General features: G+C 32.1%; 1 protein-coding gene across 1 annotated transcript; it reads right to left on the reverse strand.

Annotated features, from left to right (window-relative positions):
- Positions 1 to 7,427: 7,427 nt before the first annotated feature.
- LOC103504607 (protein CROWDED NUCLEI 3) lies at positions 7,428 to 19,693 on the reverse strand. The gene is made up of 8 exons (XM_008468979.3): positions 19,078 to 19,693; positions 17,619 to 17,828; positions 15,206 to 15,459; positions 12,080 to 12,350; positions 11,861 to 11,944; positions 9,196 to 11,237; positions 8,093 to 8,261; positions 7,428 to 8,006 (listed from the first exon to the last, which is right to left on the reverse strand). Exons 1-8 carry the CDS (start codon positions 19,375 to 19,377, stop codon positions 7,800 to 7,802), a joined length of 3,537 nt encoding a protein of 1,178 aa, XP_008467201.1. The 5' UTR covers positions 19,378 to 19,693; the 3' UTR covers positions 7,428 to 7,799.
- Positions 19,694 to 19,834: the final 141 nt, after the last annotated feature.

Consider the following 19,834-nt stretch of genomic DNA (forward strand, 5'->3'; position numbering starts at 1 on the left):
GGGGGAAGGAAACATTGATCATATCATGTGTCATTGACGTAGTCATCTCTATGGAAAAGAGACATTATGTAAGATATCTATAGACCTTTTCATCAATTAAGCAAATTCTTTGATGGATGTTGAGTGACTTCAACGTAATCGTATTTAAAGGTATTCTCATTGTAATAAGAATGAATAACCAACTAGTTTAACACAAAATAAATGATATCGGACCACCCTACATGTCGAAAAGATTAAGAATGTGTTTAGATTACCTTTTAAAGTGTTTAAATTTGAAAGACAAGATCATTTTAAAAAAAGTTAGAATGTTTGTAACTTTTCAAAATGCATTTTTTAAAAATGAGATTGAAAAATAATCTATTTTTTTTTAAAAAAATACTTATAAAATGATCTAACCAAATATATAAGAGTTTAAATTTTAAACTCATTTTAGAGAAAGTGTTTAAAAGAACATGTATTATTGAAAATAAAAGTTTTCATAGATAATCCAAACATATAATCTACCGGGTTAGATTACGTGCACCTCAACTAATCTCACGAAACAACTCAAAATTTAATACCTAAGTAGAGGATCATAATGGATTAAACTCATGACCTCTTAGCTATTGAGATTATGTTTTTTCTCTTCTTTTTTTCATTATGTCAATCTAAGACAGTTATGATTGATAGAAATCATTTGCAATAATTATACCAAACTAAATGTAGGATATGATATTATATAGGAGGTTTTCTCATTAAACTAGTGCTAACTTTGAACATAAAAATAAAACTTTAAAATAAAGAAAAACTTATGATTTCAACTCTTACGTCTATAATGAGCAAAATTTGACTAAAGAATTTACATATTTTAGTGTAGAAAAAAGAAATAAAAAGAGAATGGTATTTAATATGGATGGAGTATGAAATTTAATAATATATAGAGAGAGTTGAAAATGGTCGATTTCAAAGCTTTGAAAAAAGGGATTCATAGTTGAATTAATGAAAACAAGTGGTTATTTGTTTAATTATTAATTACAAAAAAAGGTTAGGTAATGAGTATAAGTATATTTGAGGTAATACATTTTTGTGACATTAATTTATTCTAATTTTTAATCCATTATTCTTTTCATTATCATCCTCTTCTTTTCTTACATTTAAATATAATTTTATTCTTAACAAACATTATACAATTTTAATATATATCAAAATTCTTAACACCCCAATCATTTCCAGAGACTATTTCTTGAATTTAGCTGCAACATTTATTTCTTCCATCACATAATCTATCATTTTCATTTACTTATTACACTTTCATCTAATTCATTTTTATTTTAATCGTCCTATGAAATTCTTAGCCAAACATAAAAAAACAAACAATTTTTTGTTTTAATTTTAACTCATCAAAATTTAGAGAAATTCCTAAGATTTATAGTTTCGAACAAAAAATTATGAAAAAACAAGCATAGTTAGTATGATTTGGTCTTGCTCCTATTTATCATAGTATGAATTTGATAGGTGACCTAAAGGAGGAAGACATGTAGCTTTTCTCATGGATGAAAAATGGGACATTGCTAATTGTTAACTTTTACATTATATTGTTAAAATATTTGGGAATTAGATTTGGGGTGTGAAAATGAAAATGTTATATTAAAGGAAAGGGGTGTTGTTTTGAAAATGTGATATATGCATGCATTATACCCAAAGGCCAAATGCACATGGGGTGTGTGTGTGTGTGTGTGTGAGACTTTTTCTTTATTTCTTTGGGGAAATTTAAGTTATCCTTTAATGGGTAATGTGGGTCATCTTTGTCTCATACATATTTCCTTTTTATTATATCTTACTTATTTACTATACCCTTCTTTTTGTTTTTTCCCCCTTCTAATTAAGAGCTTGCTTATGGAACTTGTTGTTCTAAGGAGAGGGGATGATGCTAATTTCAACTTATTATTTAATCTCTTTTTGTGTAGAATAATTGTGTCAATGTTCATGCAAGTTGGTCAGTTTCATGTTGTTTTTGAGCTTTTATATGTAAAGTCGATCACTATACTTAGAAGAATTGTATAAGTTAGGTTTTCTCACATTAACACGCTCACAATAATGTTTACTCGACATAATATAATTGGATTACTCAATAGGTTATTGATTCAAAACTATTCAAATATTGACACGTTAAAATTTAAGAATGTGTTTGGATTGACTTTCTAAGTGTTTAAATATAAAAGGTGGCTCCCGCCACATTGTTCCTTGATAAAAAAAAAAAATAAGTGTATATAAATCACTTAAAAGAATCAATTCAAACAAACATAAATATTGATAGAAATAGAGATTTATTGCGGAGTTTGCGATCGTCTTAGTAGAACTTTTAGGGACAATTATTTTCCAATATATATGGCAAGAAATAAATACTTGATAAAGTTGAACATGTATTTTCCTTTGACTCTTTTTCATGAAAAGACCGAAGAAAAATGGAGGTTTCATTTTCTCAAAGAGGTGTTGTAGTAAAGAGAAACAATAACCCCTTTATTTAAGGAAGGATTAGACGTGAACAAAAAGTATAATATAAAGTTAAAACCAACGTAGTTCTATTGATATAACGCTTATACTATCAACCTCCCGATATAAAACGTAAAATAATCAATTTTTTTTCCATTATTTGCAACATGAAAATATATATATTAAAACAAATTATATTTATATATGGATATTTAATGAAACAATATTAAGTTTTCGTACACTTTTTCAATGCATTTATTATTGATTAAATTATATCACTCGTGAAACGTACAGGAAATTCTCTTTGAGGGTCCAATGAAGAATTTGAAAATGTCAATATCACTTAAATAAATTTTAGCTTCTTAGTCAGATCATGAAGAGTCATATATATTAATATTTTTAGAATAGCCTATTTATATATATATATATATATATATATATATATATACTTTGCATTTGAAAAATGCCATATGGACATGGTCAACAAAAATAAAAAAAAATGGTGCAAATAAAATTTAGAAGTTGGAGGTAGTATAGTATATTCTAACTTTTTAATTAAGTGAAGAATTAATTGAGATGCTATGTATTAGTTATTTATAGTTATTTTTACATGATTTTATTTAAAATCAGCCCAAAATTATTTAAATAAAACTATCATTCTTAAAAATTATTCTACAATTTACCTTAATTTAATTTAGTATTTAAAGATCTTTTTGCTAATTAACACAATTTTTTATAAAACAAATTAAAATGATCCAATTAAAAAAGATTAGAGTTTAAATCAATCAAATGGTTAATTTAAGGAAAAAAATGCAATAATAAGTCATAAAATAGCAATATACAACAAATAGTTTTTTGCAAATCATTATATGAAAGGTCAAATCATTAAATAAAATTATAAACTTCACTAAACTAATCAAAAACTTGTGTTCATAATCTATTAAACATCTCAAAAATGATTTCAATATTAGACTTGATTAAATGTTGATGAATGCAATATACCAAACTTCACCCACTCAAATTGAATTATTTTCTTTTAATTTTTTTTCTTCTAATTAGCAATAAAATAAAGTAACAAAAATTTAATTTTATATAATAGAGAAATGATTGTCAACAAACAAACTATTGTGTTGCATTTAGTCATGATCAAAAGAATATTAAAGTGACATAGAGACAAGTTAGTGGGTGACATCACTTCATGGTATTTATAAGAAAATGATTCATTCAATATCCATACCATTATTTCTCTTTAAATGTATTTTTACATCAACGACAACAATATTATTATTATTATTATAATTGTTATTACGTAAATATGATCAACCCTAATCTCATTTCTTATCGGTCTTGAATACGACAATTTGACATCCTATTTCAGTATTAATTAGGATGTATTAGAAGTATTATGGTATATAATGTTTTAGAAAGTCATATTTATATGAAGCTTGCCTCTGCCAATGGCGTATCGCTTAAACGAAGGCAGAAGACGTGTGACAGCGATGAGAAAAACACTAGTAAGGTTACTATAATACCATATCAAGATTGAGAAAAAAAAAATAGAGAACTTTGTATTGGTTGTCTTATGAAGTGCTATAAATAAGAGACTATAAATGGAGAAATTATACGAACCTACGTAAAGTAAATAGTACATATTTAATAATAATCTAACTGTCTGATATGTTAAATACCATAATATTCTTAATAATCTAACGGTAAATAAATATATAATGAGTGATTAAAAGGAAAAATATAATTTAATTCCTAGAGTTCAAATACTTTTGTTTCGATTTAGTAATTATTGTTTGAAAATGAATTAATACATATATCAATAATTTTCAATTAAGTTGAATATTGCCAAAGGTTAAAATTAAATTAATTGATTGGTAATTAAATATATTAAGATAGTATAAAGTTTTTAGTAAATTGACCAAAGCTTAGCAAATACTATATGTTAAGAGTAAAAAAAACTCGAAATTTTTATCAAATTCTTGAAAACCTAGAAAATGAATAGAATGTCTCAAAAGAAAATAGGTATCAAAAAGTATGAAAATAGTAAATTAAAAAATTTAGTTAAGATGATAAATAAATCTTTTATGAGTTTTAAACTAATTAATATTTTTATTATTTATTTATTCTTATATAAATCATCTTTTATAGTATTTTTCAATATTTTGTATGGCCTATTAGAAGTAGAAGGCGCTCTGTTGGGATCCTCACGGACAGAAAAAGATTGCAGTCGATTTGATAATGATCGAGTGACATTGCTTCTTCGGCCCGAACCCATTTTTTTAAAAAAGTTACTCCAAATAAAAAAGTTTTTGAAGATATTCGTAAAATATAAAAAAATTTATATTCTATATATATTTTATATTCTATTTATCATAAACTTTGATAGAAGTGTATCGGTAAATATTAAAAAAAGTTTACCAACCTGAATTGTTAATAATATCTAAAATTTTATTATCTTTTTATAAATATTTTGATTAATTAACTTTATATATATATATATATATAGGAAAAAGAATGGTGCATTGGTTGGGGATAAAATTCAATATGCATTTATGATCCCAACTGTCTCTCTGCCCCCCAAAATCTTTGTTACTTATAAATTACTTATATTTTCCTTTTATGAAAAATATATATTTATACACCTAAATTTTAGGGTTTCAGTCTTTTATAAATCTTAAAATAATAATGATATCAATTTATAACATTAACTTTTCCAAGTTTAAAATTGTATTAATTTAAATCCTAAATAAATAATTATATCAACGAACTTTTATGACGATATAAATTTAAACTATGAATTTTCATAAGGGACATTTTCAAAGATCGTATAATGAATCGAAATATTTATAAAATATAATAAAATTTTAGATTCTATCGATATATATATTAATATAAACACTAATAGAAGTTTATCAATGTCTATCAATGATCGAATATGAAATTTTATCATATTTTATAAGTATCTTCAAACCGTTTTGCCATCTACAATAATTTTCCTTTTCATAAATATATTAATTGAAACATTAAACTTTAATAAATGTATCCAAATAAAAAATAATTGTGTCGAATTAATAATGGACATAGTTATTAATTCATGTTTTAAATTGACACAAATTAGTACGTATGATATATTTGTTAATACTTTGATTCTAATCCTAATATTTTTTACTGCTTCTTTAATATCTTTGTATAAATTTTCTGACCGTTGCTATCTTTTAATAACATTATATTATTGTAAAATGCAAAACAACAAAACGTGTAAATCTTGGTAGAGACGAAATCAATCTAGTTAGATTGAAATAAGAAAAAAATGTTTATAAAAACTCATTTTTATGTAAATTCTTTTTAATACATCTCGACACTCTAACTTTTTTTTTTAATAACTTAATTTTAAATTAAAATATATTTGAAGAAGTGTTGTGTGAAAAAGCAAGTAGAAGATGTTAATCCAAAGTATTTGACCAAAAACACATGAAAATTTATGAGATTGAAGAATTGGAAGTCTTTTTGTTTCCCCACACCAAAGAGCCATTTAATGCTCATGCTAGAAAAAGTATTTGACACAAATCTCTAAGACAGATTTGTGAGACCAAACCCTTAACATTACATTACATAACAAATGAGAGAGACAGAATTTTGTCCCTTTTTTTCTTTTTGTATTTAATGTAAGATTTTGGTGATTTTTATGTATATGTTTTGGTCTTTGTATTCACATTCAAAGTTCTTTAATTGCAACAATTCTCATCCCACATGTTGGTCGGCACCTACACCATTTTTTGCAACTTCCATCCCTAAAAACTCACACAAAATATAATCTACCTATTAAATATGAAATATTTTATATTTTGTTAGGTATAAGGGTTCCATACAATTTCGTATGGATATGATATTGTCTATTTTTTGTTATTAACTTTTGTTGTTATGTTGTAGGTTTGTTTCAAATCAAAAAGTGTCGTGCCATAGTAGGTAGTTGTCATCACTTATACTTACGCATGCATGGTTATTCTCTTGTCTAGTTAATATAGAACTTTGGTTGAAAAAGATTTGACGTTATTTTTTATTTGGTGAAAAATGTATTTTTGATTCTTAAAAACTACTTTTTTTGCATGTGATTTTATTGTTTAATTGTTGAGAGCCTGTTTGAGAATGATTTTGAAGTTGATAAAATTGATTTTAGCATTTCAAAACCACTCCAAAACATTATTTTTGTAATTCAAAATTAATTTTGATAGTATGAAAGATATATTAAAAAGTGTTCAATTGAACATTAATTTTTAAAATGTGTTTTAGAGTGAGTTTTAAGTATGACAAAAGTGATTTCAATAGTTTTAAAATCACTCCTAAACATGTACTAAGATAGCTTTTGGACATTTCAATAAAAATGAGTTTAGATATCCTTTTTTACAATCGAAAAAGTGTTTTTAAATCATCACAATCACGTCTTACAAAGAGATGTTTGTTTATATATTTGTCTAGAATTTAGAAGTACTTTTCAAAAAACTTTAAGTGCTAAAAAATGTATTTTACCAATGACTTACCCTTCAACGTAAACTGATTAAAAACACTCTTAAAATTCTTTTTTATACCTACCTTCACTCATTACTCTAATCTTCACACACAATTTCTCTCACCAAACTTTCTTCTAATTTCAAAGACTTTCATTCTCTCTCCAAATTAATTTTACATAATTAGTTCTCTCTATAATCTACACTTTTTCCTCACTAACCCCCTCTTCAAACTGATTTTCTTACCAACCCTTCCACTACTTCAACAAACAACACTTACCTAATTGAAACCCGACTGACTCAAAATCAACACAAGGCTACTGCTAAGCAACAAAATGTGTTGAATTCACCATCAGCGGTTTTACTGCCAACATTCAGAAACAAGAAAAACAACTCATTTTTCTGCACCATTATTAATTGGACATAAAAAAGGATTAACCATTTCTGTAAATTTTAAGTACTTTCAATTTCATGATATTGAACTTTTACCATTCAATAATTCTTCCAACTAATGCCTCTTATTAGGCTTACATTCCAAAATTGTTGAGAAATCTGAGGTAAAAACTGGGTTTTCCCCCCTCTCCCCATATACAAAGGGGCTTTGTAAATATTACAAGAAGCTGTTGGGGGGGATCAAATATAAAACAGTAGAAGTAGAAAACTCAAATAATGTCCTACTCTACATCGAATGCTAAAAGAAGTCCTGCAAATGATAATATTAACAAGTCAAAGGAGCCTAAAGCATCATCAATCTCCAAATCCTTTTCTCAGTGGTAAAGCACAATGGAGTAAGCATTGAAACAATTTTGTTTGCTAAGTTGTGAAAAATGTCCAAATCTTCTTTCCAATTGATCCCACATCAGGCTGCTCTTCGTCATACTCATCTTCATCATCAAGTATGCTTTGATCTTCATCCTCATACTCTGATGAACCATTCGCTTCATGGCACAAATCATTGACTGTTGTAGTAACCAACTTCTCCATGGGAGCATTATCTTCAGCTGTTCTTTGCGATTCAAACTATATAGAAATCATGAGGAAATAATTCAACATAACTAAAATAATGTAACAGAAAGGTAAACCAAAACAACAAACAGGATTTTTACCCGAACTACTCTATCCTCGGAATGATAGATAGTTCTGACTGTTGTAATCTTCACAGAGTCCATTTTTTCCCCATTTTCACCACCTACAGTAGGGGTTGTTTCTTCGTTTTCTTTCTCCATCACTGTTGTCAGGTTTGGTGAAACCTGAGTAGCACTAGCTTTGCCAGCACTGCACCAAACTTACAAAAATAAGGTTGGATATAGAAGTAGAAGCTCGATGGGAAGAGTGAAGGACAAGTACTTGTGACTGACCAAAAGCTTTCCTTACTCAGATTCATCTAACCTGGGACTTGGGATTGGAATGTTTTGTGATCATGACCAAGTACTTGTTCAAGAAACACATAAAAGCACATATATAATAGGACACAATCGAACATCAAAACAATTGGCTGGTAACCCCAATTTTACTAAAGTGCTATAATTACGTACATTTGTGAAAAGCATCCTAAATACACTTGTATTCTTGTTAATTTTAGACTAAAAAGCATGCTAAATCAGAAAATTATTCAGGAAGCTAAGCAGATCAATTTGAAAAGAGAAATGTTGGATTAGTATGCTATGTCCCCCCAAAAATAATACAGGTAGTCAAGCAAGATCAATACAGATTCCCTTCAATCAGAACTCATTGTAAACACAGATAGGTTGACTACTGATACACATAGATGCATGACTTCATACAAGCCAGGGAAAAACACACAAAACAAAACGAAAGCTCAACACACATTGGACAAGGGAGGAATCTAAATTGGAAATAAACAGGGGGGGGGGGGGGGGGGGGGGGGCGTTCTCAATATCTTAATAATTAACTCGAGTATACAAGTGAATACATCCTAGAAGCTTTAGTTTTGCCTCTCAAGGCTACTGTTCAAGATTTGTCTATTGATCTCTTTATGTATGTAGTGGTCAAGTTAAAACCATGAATGCAAAATTGCTAACTCCTTTTTTAAATATTTTGAGAGGAAAAATCAACAATAAAATGAATTGTAATTTATATAACAAAACCAACGCTGATCTATGTAAAGAAACAAGAAAACTAACTGGAAGTATTGACAGATTTTAACAGTCAAGCAAAGGGAATCTTTTAACAGTCATGGGAAACTAACTTCTTATGTCGCCTCAGATTATATCGGCTTTCTCCTTGCGTCTGCACAGAGGGAATCTTTTGTCGCCTTTTACGTTGCCTGGCAGTTGTGATGCTATCAGAACATCCTTCACTGTCATTTCCATCTTGCTCACTAATAGAAACTGCGGAAGATTCTGGCAATGGCCGCTTCCGAACATTGCTAGTTTCTTTATATAAAGAATTTGAATCACTCTGTACAGGTACATTAAGATCCGACTGTCCTGCAGTTTCCCCAAGAAAAACTTTTGCATCTTGAACAGTTGCCTTCACTGAACGTGTTCTATGACCAGACTTGAGTCCTTTCTCATGTTTTGGCCTCTCTCTCTTCATGTCAGGTTGTTTTGAAGCTTCTGAGGCTTCTTCAAACTTGCTGTCTAAGTTGTTAAAATCATCTAATGTATGTTCATGTGTATTCTCCGCCAGTCTGATGTTATCACTGAACGAAAATCTTTGAACATCAGATGGTTCACTCTCAATAAAAGAAGATTGTTGCGGTTCATAAGCAATACCAGACCTTTTCACATCGCCAACATTAACTCTAGGCTCCTTGACTTCTAAATCGGTACAATCTGCAGCCAACTTCATGGGAACAGAAGGAACTACATGTCCAATTTTCTTAATGGGAGATAGATTTAGAATCTTTCTGCTGCATCTTCTGAGCCAAGACATGCGACCTCCAGAATCTGAAGAACCAAACTCTGAAGCAGCGAATTCTCTTTGGAGGTTTTGTAGAGAATTGGCCTCTAACATTGGTAGAGGGTGCGATTTTCTGATTTCTTCAGGTATTTGGAGGTCGGGAACTATAAATTCTTCAATGGACACACCACACTTACCACAACTCTTATGCTTATCAACAAAGGTCAAAAAGCGAACCCTATCCCGAATAAGTTGTTCCCTCTGAATTTTAAGCTCCTTACTTAATATGTTGAGCTTATCAATATCTTGATGAATTTCAAGATGGTCCGCTATCATTTGCTTCCTATTCAGGGAAACCACCTCCTTTTCCTTTTCCAATTGATGCCTTTCAGATAATAGCTCGTCTGTTTCTTTCTGAGCAATGTCTCTCAAGCAAAACAATTTGTTCCGTTCTCTCTCTTTCTCCTCTTCAAATGCTAGCTCCCTTTCCTGCCGTACTTTCTCTAGTTTCATTTGGCTATTCTGAAAGTGACTTTCAAGATCTTTCCTCTGAAATTCTATATCTTGCAGTAGTTGGCTATGCTCGGTTTGAGCCTGCTGAGACAAGGATTGCTGCTCTTGCCTTGTAGTTGAGGCAAATAATTCTTTTTCTTGTTTAACATTCTCCAACTCTCTCTGCATATAAATTAGCATTTCATTTTTCTCATTTCTCAACCTTTCCTCCTCTGCCTCTTGCAAGATCTCTAGTTTTGTCCTCTCCTCCACAAGATCGCTAAGTTCATCATGTATTTCAGTCCTTTTTTCATTTAAGGCTTCCCAGTCTCTCTCAAATTTGACTCTTTCCTGCTTAAGATCCTCATGCTCTTTCATAACTATTTTGTTCTGAAGTCTGTAACTCTCAATTTCCTGCATCAGTTGACACTGTAAACGAACGTGCTCTGATCTCTCTTCTTTCATCACTTGCAATTTATCCCTCTCCTCATGAAATTGCTGCTCTTTCTGAGAATTTTCAGTTCTGATTTCCTCGATCTCATTAATGAGAGATCGTAAGCTCTCTCTATCAGCAAGCATTTGCAACCTTTCCACCTCCAGCTTTTTCTCATCAGCTTTTAAAATTCTATCTTTTGATTTCAAAGTTTTTATCTTTTGTTCAAGATCACCCTCTTTCTCCTTTGCTCGAAGCAACTTTTTATCCAAAGCTTGCTCTTGCTTCACCAACTTTTCTTTCTCATGATTAATTTCAAGATCCTTCCGTTTGAGTGTTCCTAGCTTTGTAATACCTTCATTATCTAGAGATTGCCTCTTTTCTTCCAATTGTAACTCAAACTGTTCTTTCTTCTTTTGTAGAATTACACTTTGCTCGTCAAGCAGCTGTTGGATCTCCATCTGAAATGAACATCAAGAAGACAATTGTAAGGACAAAGAACTATATTACCTTCAAGTTAAATTCTATGAGATTCAGTTACCATATTTTTCTTCCAATACTCAAATATTCTTTTTTTCTTTCTTTTGTATGGTGATGAGACTTTAATTGCACGGCAACTGAAACACCAAGGTTCAAATTTGAACGAAAATTTGAACAGGAAACAACATGCACGGAAGTTCTCTATGTACAAAGAAAGTTAAATGAGAATGAAGAGGAAAGAACACGAGGACCAGCATCATTCCATATATCTAATTAGTATATCTCTAAAAATCAAAGAATCTCAGCCATCATGACATCAACATGCACAAATGCGTCACAGTATGAAATAAACAGAAATGTGCCACGAGTAATAAAATTTCAAGAAAACACTCAACCACAAACCCTATTTGACTTTGGAATGAAAATATGAATCTGCTACCAGAAAAAACCAATTTCAATATCAGTTGTCTTTCCCTTTTCTCTCCTACTCAATATTTTTAAACTCTACCTGCATCCCATCCAAACTAAGTAACATTTTGGTACAAATACAAACAACTGCAAGTTGAATGTCAAAAGTTACCAAAGCAGGCAGTGTTTGACTTACCATTTCTCTCCCATGAAGATTTTCTTCCATCTGATGTAATTCTTCTTGTTTTTTCTCCAAGAGACTTCTTGAAAAATCAGCTTCCTGCAAACCATTTTTGTTGTTGGAGGGGTAATGCAGAAGTAGTCACATGCAAAGACATACCCATTGCCTTAAAAATAATAAAAATATACTTTTTTAAAAAAATAAAGATAAGTGTCTCATTTAATTAGTTTTCACCTTCTCTTTTGCTTCTACATCTGCTAATCGTCTATTTACATTATCTTCCCTCCCTTTCAGGACAGAACTTGACAGATCAATCTTTTTCTTCATCTCTTCAAGATTCTTCTCTTTCTGCTTCATAGTTGTGCTATTTTCACTTACCTTCTGCTCTTTATCATTAAGCAATTCACGACTCTTGCTCAGTTTTTCTTCCCTTTCCTGCAACTTCTGCTGCCACTTACGTAAGCTTTCTCTTTCTTTATGGGAGGTTGCCTCGTGTGCTTCTTTCCTAAACCAGTAATTAACAATAAATAAGTGAAGAAGAAAGTACCCTTTGGTGAATACTGGCATATGTCCCAAACTGGCCACATAGTTAACTTCTTTTACTCTAACAAAATTAATTAAAAAATCAACACTCCGCCCCTCAAATTCGATTTGGGGTTCATCATTCCAGGTCCAGATGTCTGTTTTTTATTACCTGGTGAGTATCCTGTCAGTATTTGCAAGTTCAGGTAATATTAACTTGAAATAAATAGTTTTTTGAAAATAAAATATCAACCACTGGCCAACTTATGGAAGGAAAATCATTTTTAGCACACCAAGTGCCAGGATGTTTGGCAAGAGGGTTGTTACTGTCTCCAGTAAGATTCTTTCACAGAATATGTGGGAAGGTACCATCTTCTTCTTCCCCCTTTTTTTTGTTTGAAATGAAAACGAACTTTCCATTGAAGAAATAAGAGCTAATTTTGAGAGGGAGACCACAATTAGATGACGAAAAGGAGCCAATTTCATACCTGCCATTATCCCATCTCCCGAGCTTCTAGCAATTAATACTCATAATAATCTAGCACTTATTCCTATTAATCTTATGTCCAAACAAACTTTCAAAGAAAGCTAGTATATAGTTCAAGAATAAGAACGAGGCTTCATCTTCAGAGCAGAAGAAAATAGTATAATCAACAAATTGAAATTGGGAAAGAGCCACAATATATACTCTAAACAGGAATAAATTTCCTGTCTATGTTTTACACATAGGCTTAATTATGTTCCCATTGCAGAATTCTCATCCTCCACGAATACTATCCCTCCTCAGTCATGGCTACAAAATGTTAAGTCTAGGTTTTTTTTTTTGTTTTTTTTACATGATATACCATGTTTTCAATTAGAAAAATGAAAGAAATGTATGAGCATAGAAAAAACAAGCCACCAAGGATTCCTCAACTACTTACTGGAAAGGGCTTCAATAAAAAAAGAGTAAAAGGAATCAACTAACTATGAAAAGATTCTGTTAGGTACCCAACTCCTCAAACAGAAAATACCCAACAAGAAGCCACAACAAAGCAATAATGACTCTATGACAATTGATATATTCAAAAGCTAATGTCAATATGCTCAAAGTACAACAAGTTCAGTTCCTTAAACAGTCATAAACACCCAGAGAATCATTAAGAACAGAGACAATATTTAAAGAAGAACAAGGACAATGTTCATGAACAAAAGAGAAAAGATAAGGGCAGATTCAAGAGCGTCTCCCTCTCCAAACAGCTACCTCAATCTTCAATTTCTTCACTCCCTTCTTTCATCCACCAAACCCCTACTTAAACCCAGCCAAAATACAGTCCCCCAACATTCTGTGCTCCCCTCCTTGATTTACCGACTTCGTATTATCCTCTCCCAATGGTTTTGCTGAATTTGCTGCATTAGTTTGCACCCTTTTACCCCTCCTCTCGTACTTGTGAATTATCAGGGGTCTTACATATTTGAATCCAAAAGAATAAGACCAAGATGATAATTACAAAAAGTCTATCTAAACTGACACCCATAATGATGTATCAGAAAGAGAAGCCGGTTTTTGTGGTTTGTTAGGGTGTGTGTGTTTTTCTTTTTGATATCTATGAGTGTCCAGGCCGCTTACGCGCACCTTGACTAATCTCACGGGACAACCAACCTCACCCTACAACATTTGGGTGTCAAGGAAACTCGTAGAAAATTAATTCCTAGATAGGTGATCACCATGGATTGAACCTATGACCTCTTAGTTAGTTATTGAGACTAAGCTCCTTTTTTACCACTAGGCCAACCCTTGTTGGGGGGGTGTGGTGATGTCGGATATTTGGGGCGAAGAAAAACAAAAAGAGTGTTCAAAGGTTTGGAGAAGGCCCCTAGTGAAGTTTGTTCCTTAGTAAGGTTTCATGTTTCTCTTTGGGTTTTGGTTTCAAGGTTTTTTTCGTAATTATTATTTATTACCTTGGTAACATTTTACTTTGTTGAAAGCCCTTATTGTAGAGAGCTTGTTATTATGGGTTTTCTTTTTTTTTTTTTTCTGTATATGCTTTTAATTTTTCATTCTTTCTCAATGAAAGTTGTTGCTTTTATTAAAAATGAGAGAGAGATGTATCACCACTAGGTCTAGGGTTTATGAATAAACAATGATTTTCATTTAGAAAAAAGAAAGAATACACTGGCATACAAAAAACCAAGCCAACAAAAAACCTTAGAAAAAGGCTTCTAACTAAAAAGGATATTTCCTAGAAACATGGAACCTCACCAAGGACCAGACTTTACGGGGTCCCCGTCCACACCTCTAAACATTTTATTGTTTCTCTCCTAAAGATCCTACAACAAAGCACACACCCCTGCAAACCACAAAAGTGTCCTTTCTATAAATTTCGGAACATGCCTTGAACCCTTTCACTACCCATTCAAAGAGGTGTTGAGTCTCGTGTTATAACACTTTGGTTAAATTACCAAACACTTAAACAGACAGAACATGACAAAATGTAACCTCAAATTAATATTTGATCACTCCCCCTCACCTATGGGCTTGAACTACTAGAAATTAATATTAATTACGGAAAAAATGGCATTGCGAAAGTTTGCATAGGATGATCTCTTGGTCTAGTGTCATGTTAATTCAATAAATGAATCCAAAAACTTAAGTTGATAAATATTTTTTATAAGAGTTAAGTTGATAAATTGTAGAAAATTTGATCGTATATTTATACTTGAAAAGCTTCTCATCACCGGTCAGTTTCCTATAAGAAATCAAGGACAACAATTCAAACAAAAGGATTGCTCCCAAATCCAAACAAATCCTGGATTGATGGATCATATGCTCAAGGGAAAGGAGATTCAGAAGAATACCCCGTGACCAAGGATATCTGCTCAGTTTGAAGCACACTTTCACGAGCTTCAACTTCATGCATTCGCATCTCCAACTCCGAACTTTTCCTATTTACCTCAGCAAGCTTTGCTTCAGCAGCATTCAACTTTTTCTGCAACTCCAAAGATTTCTCCTCAATTCCATGCATCAAAGCATTTGCATCAGCCAACTTCTTCTGAGATGTAAGCTTTATTTCAGCACGCTCCTCATTTACTTCATATAAAGACTTTTTAAGCTGCAGCAAGAGCAGGCATGAAAACTCCTTTCAACCTTGACATTCAAGAAGCAAAAAAGAATCGCAATGAAAACAATTCACAAAATTACAAAATTACAAAATTCTTAGTTTTTTCTTTTTGTCAATAAACCAAATTTGACTTTATACCAGTCTTCTAAGAGAATGATATTAGCTTAGTCATAAGATATCAACAGTTGCCCAATCATCAAATTCAGCATTAGTAAGATTTTTTTCAAACTTTAAGTCCCAAACACAGAGAGAGTCAGACCAGCAATGGCTGACCATAAAGTCCTTGGCTTTCACAATTTTGTGGTCTAGGAAATTCCACACAAAAGGGCGAGTCAATGAGCCATTTATCTTTCCAGAACCTAAGTTTTATCCCCACAACCAGTTTTGACTTTCCTTTGGAAATAAGCAGTATTGCCAATGTTGTTAAACTAAGTCTTTTGCATCCAACTAATGGTCTCACTTTTAATCACCTCTTCAAACTTAATTTTCAGAGAACGTTTCCTCTCTGCTAAGAACTTAGAGAACCATCCACTTCTAAACAGGTTCCTTTAAAGTCCCCACAAATTAATTATTCCAAATTTCAAGTGACTACTTCAAACAAGATGCAAAACTAAGTAAAAGCTATTTGTTATAATACAAAATCAAGTCATTAAAACAAGATAAAATAGCACAAGAGTACCAGAAAATATAATAAAAAAAGGAAGACCAGCTCCTACTGACATCCTTATATCATAATGACAAAATAGTGCGAACAAATCCACACTGATCAATGCTGCAATGGCTAGATACGTCCATGTATAAAGCCCTCCCTACATAATGGAACAAGGACCTGGCAGGGCACATAGCCGTAAAAACTTCAAATCGAGATATCTTTAGGCATCTAATCAAACCTTTAAGATCTAGGACCTATTTCCATAGACTTAAGTTCATTCCACGTATCCAATTTTCAAACTAAGATCATAAACTTTGTTCAATCTCTCCTGGTCTATTCACTTAATCTCTTCACAGTAAAGATTGATTATATCACTTCTGTAATTTAGTTGAGGGAACCTTTCTTTCAACTATGAGTTCAAAAAGGTATTGTCTGATAGGGAGATAGTTGATATGACTTTAATGGCCATTGTTGTCCGTTTTACATCACTTTCAGTCTTATTCGGGCTCTCCTAATAAGCAGGGGAAGATAAATAGAATTTTAGAACATTTTGGAGCATCATACTAAGTAAAGATTATTGCAGTTTTTTTTATGGACACAATAGTAGAGCTTCTTGTACTTGTCAAAAGGTGGTCCCCTATCTCTCTTCAAGGGAAAGGGAAGTTTTTGTGGCAAGTAGTTCTTTTCCACTATTATTTGGAATGTTTGGTAAGTGAGAAACACAAAATTTTTATTAAGTCAAAGTTGTGATTGCATAACAATTAGAATTTGGCACATCTAACACTCTTTTTAGGCCTCCCCAGATCTTGACTTTTTTCCTTGCCTTCTATCTTAGAAAATAGAAGACCAATTTCCAAAATTGGCAATTGTGATTGGACTTGGTATGATTTAAGATATGGAGGTACAAGTGCAAACTTGGAAATTCTTAAATCACCAATTGACCCAAAAAATTGAGCTAGCAGATGAAGGTAAATTTAATTATATATCACTAACACTCCTCTTCACTTATGAGCTTGAAATACTTGAAAGGCCAACAAGTGGAAATCAATTTTAATTGAGGAAGAAACAACATTGTAGGAGCTTGAACCTAGAACATCCTGAAGCAACCTACTCTGGTACCATCTTAATCACTGATTGACCAAAAAACTTAAGCTAGTAGGTGAAGGTCAATTTAATTATATATCACTAGCAGGAATAAACAAAGAGCTTCCTTATCTCCCATACTGCAAAACTCTTCTAAAGCATACTCCTTGAGAGTAGATGCTACACTTCAATCTTCCCTCAGTCACAACTTCTATAGCTCAATTACAAGGGCCCACCAAAGCTAATTTATCCATTGCCAACAAAAATCCACCCACGCCACACCAGTTACATATTTTCTGAGGTACACATTAGCAATTGATAACCTATCAAAGGTTGTAAAACGGAAGGAAAATGACAACATTAAGAAATAAGCAAATCCAATAATGAGGAAGTGGAATGGCCAAGAGTAGCATACACTAGAAACATGCTGCTTCTCAGCAGCTAGAGCTTTCTTCAAATTATCCCTCCTCGTTTCAACCTCAGATAATGCAATTAAATGTGCTGATTGTTCGCGCTTGAAGATCTCCTCAGTTTCTGCTAAATCTTGCTCTAGTTGGTCAAACTTTAAAGCCCAATCTTTCTTCTCTATCAAAAGAAGTCCCATATTGTGCTGATAATCAAAAAGCTGCACGAAAATAACAATCCAATAAATCCATGTAAGAGAAACTTAGAAGGTCTAACAGAAACTATACAAGAAAGGTTGCAAGAAATTAAAACATTTAATCCCACCTTGCAGATGTTTATAATAAATACTATAGCATTATAATGTGCAGGCCTATATTAAATTCAGAAACATATATATGTTTATATATTCACCAGCTCATTCCCTAGCTGTTCCACCAAAAAATTATCATGTCTTCAACAGAAGTGTGTGCGTGTGTGAATCAATGAAAACATGCTCATCTGCTTAAAGAATATAAAACATGTATAATACAGACTTGATGAAGTTCTTTGGAGAAAAAAAATAAACTGAATTCAATATTTGTCTATCGTATTTCCAAGCAACTAAAGAGTTTCTTGCTATCTCCAGTCACTTACAAAGGATACTTCCCCAACAACTATTTATTAACAGCTCCTAAAGCTGGACACGCCAAAAGATGTTAACGTAGTTAAACAAATTATCTAAATCCTATCCAACAACCAGCACTATGACCAAGAAAACAGAGAGATTGAAGAAAGAACAACTGAATGCAGTTTAGCTCATTTCCTACAAACCGCTGTAAGATTGAAAAGAACAATCATTTTTTAAATGTTGATATCCAAATAGTCTTATGAGGAAAGAGATAAATCTATGGAAAAGAATATAAGTTCGAGATATATTATAGAGCATATTGCTGAACTGAACTAAGTTTCTAACGAACATGTAATCAGCCAAACTGACTTGGTATTGTTACATCGCGGAAGTGTAGAACGAATCGTTCTTGGGAACTATTTCTGCTAAGCTGCCAGCAAAGAAAAATTAACAAGCTTAAATTGGTTCTCTAGAATCTTATGCTGCATGTCCTTGTGAGCACGCAAGCTTGACATATTGTAGGTTGCCTGGTTTTTCCAAGTGGAAATTGAAATTGTTAATGGCTTAAAGTACTCTCCCAAAGAAGCTTACAGACGAATAACAATGAAAGAACTTCTTTGCCTTTTCAATTGTATTCCTATCCATAAATAAAAAGCTAAATTAATGAAACAAATTATATTTTAACAAGAGTTCTTTCTTGTTTGCTTGACATGAACCAACAGAAGTACCAATGATAACACTAGCTTTTACCAGGAAACATAAGCCACCACATTACAATTGAACCCCAATTAATGAAAAGACAAAAAAAAAAAAGAAAAAAAAGAGAGAGAGAGAGAGAGTAAGACTTGATGATAATCCCAACCTCACTTTGAAGCCTTGAAGCCTTCTCGAGAAGCGCTTCCCGATCCTTACGCTCCATTGCAGCCGCATCCAACAACCCCGCTTTCTTAAACTTCCTCCAATCATCCATGTCCCCAGTATCCACTGCCGTCGCGGTTTTATACAATTCGTCGTTAAGAGACCCCAACGGCGGAGGTGGGTCGTCTGTAAAAATCACATCCTTGCCTTTTCCAAGAAGAATGGAATTGGAAAGTGCAAGTTTTGGTTCGGTTCGAGGCGTGAGGGATGCAGCAGGCCACCCCGTCCTCTGAGGCGTGAACATGATGGGATTCAATGTTCTATCTATGCAGTAAAGAGAAGAAGAATTCGTGAAAATGGCAATCTAAAAATGAAGTTTCGAAAAAATAATTTGTGATGTGATGCTCCACCAAGTTCGGACAAACCCTACTTCAACCGTTGTGTTCAATGCAAGAGGAAGAGAAGAGTAACAACAACCATGGGCGGTTTTCAGAATCAAACTAACAATTCACAGAATCAGAACTTCAAAGACATTTTACGCCGAATAGATGTTCCAAACAATAAGGTTAATGCTTTGGTGTTCTCTCAACTTTGTACTTCCAAGGTCCAATTTTTAGTTGTATTCTCAAATAGTCTTCTTAAAATTAAATTCTAGTTCTTAAAAAAAAAAAAAACAAAAATAATAGTTCTTCAAATTCATATTGGTTCAAGGAGCATTTTTTAAATATTGATAAGTGAATCAAAATATAACAAAATTTTAG

Source organism: Cucumis melo, chromosome 9, assembly GCF_025177605.1.
Source record: "Cucumis melo cultivar AY chromosome 9, USDA_Cmelo_AY_1.0, whole genome shotgun sequence".
Taxonomy (NCBI): Eukaryota; Viridiplantae; Streptophyta; class Magnoliopsida; order Cucurbitales; family Cucurbitaceae; genus Cucumis; species Cucumis melo.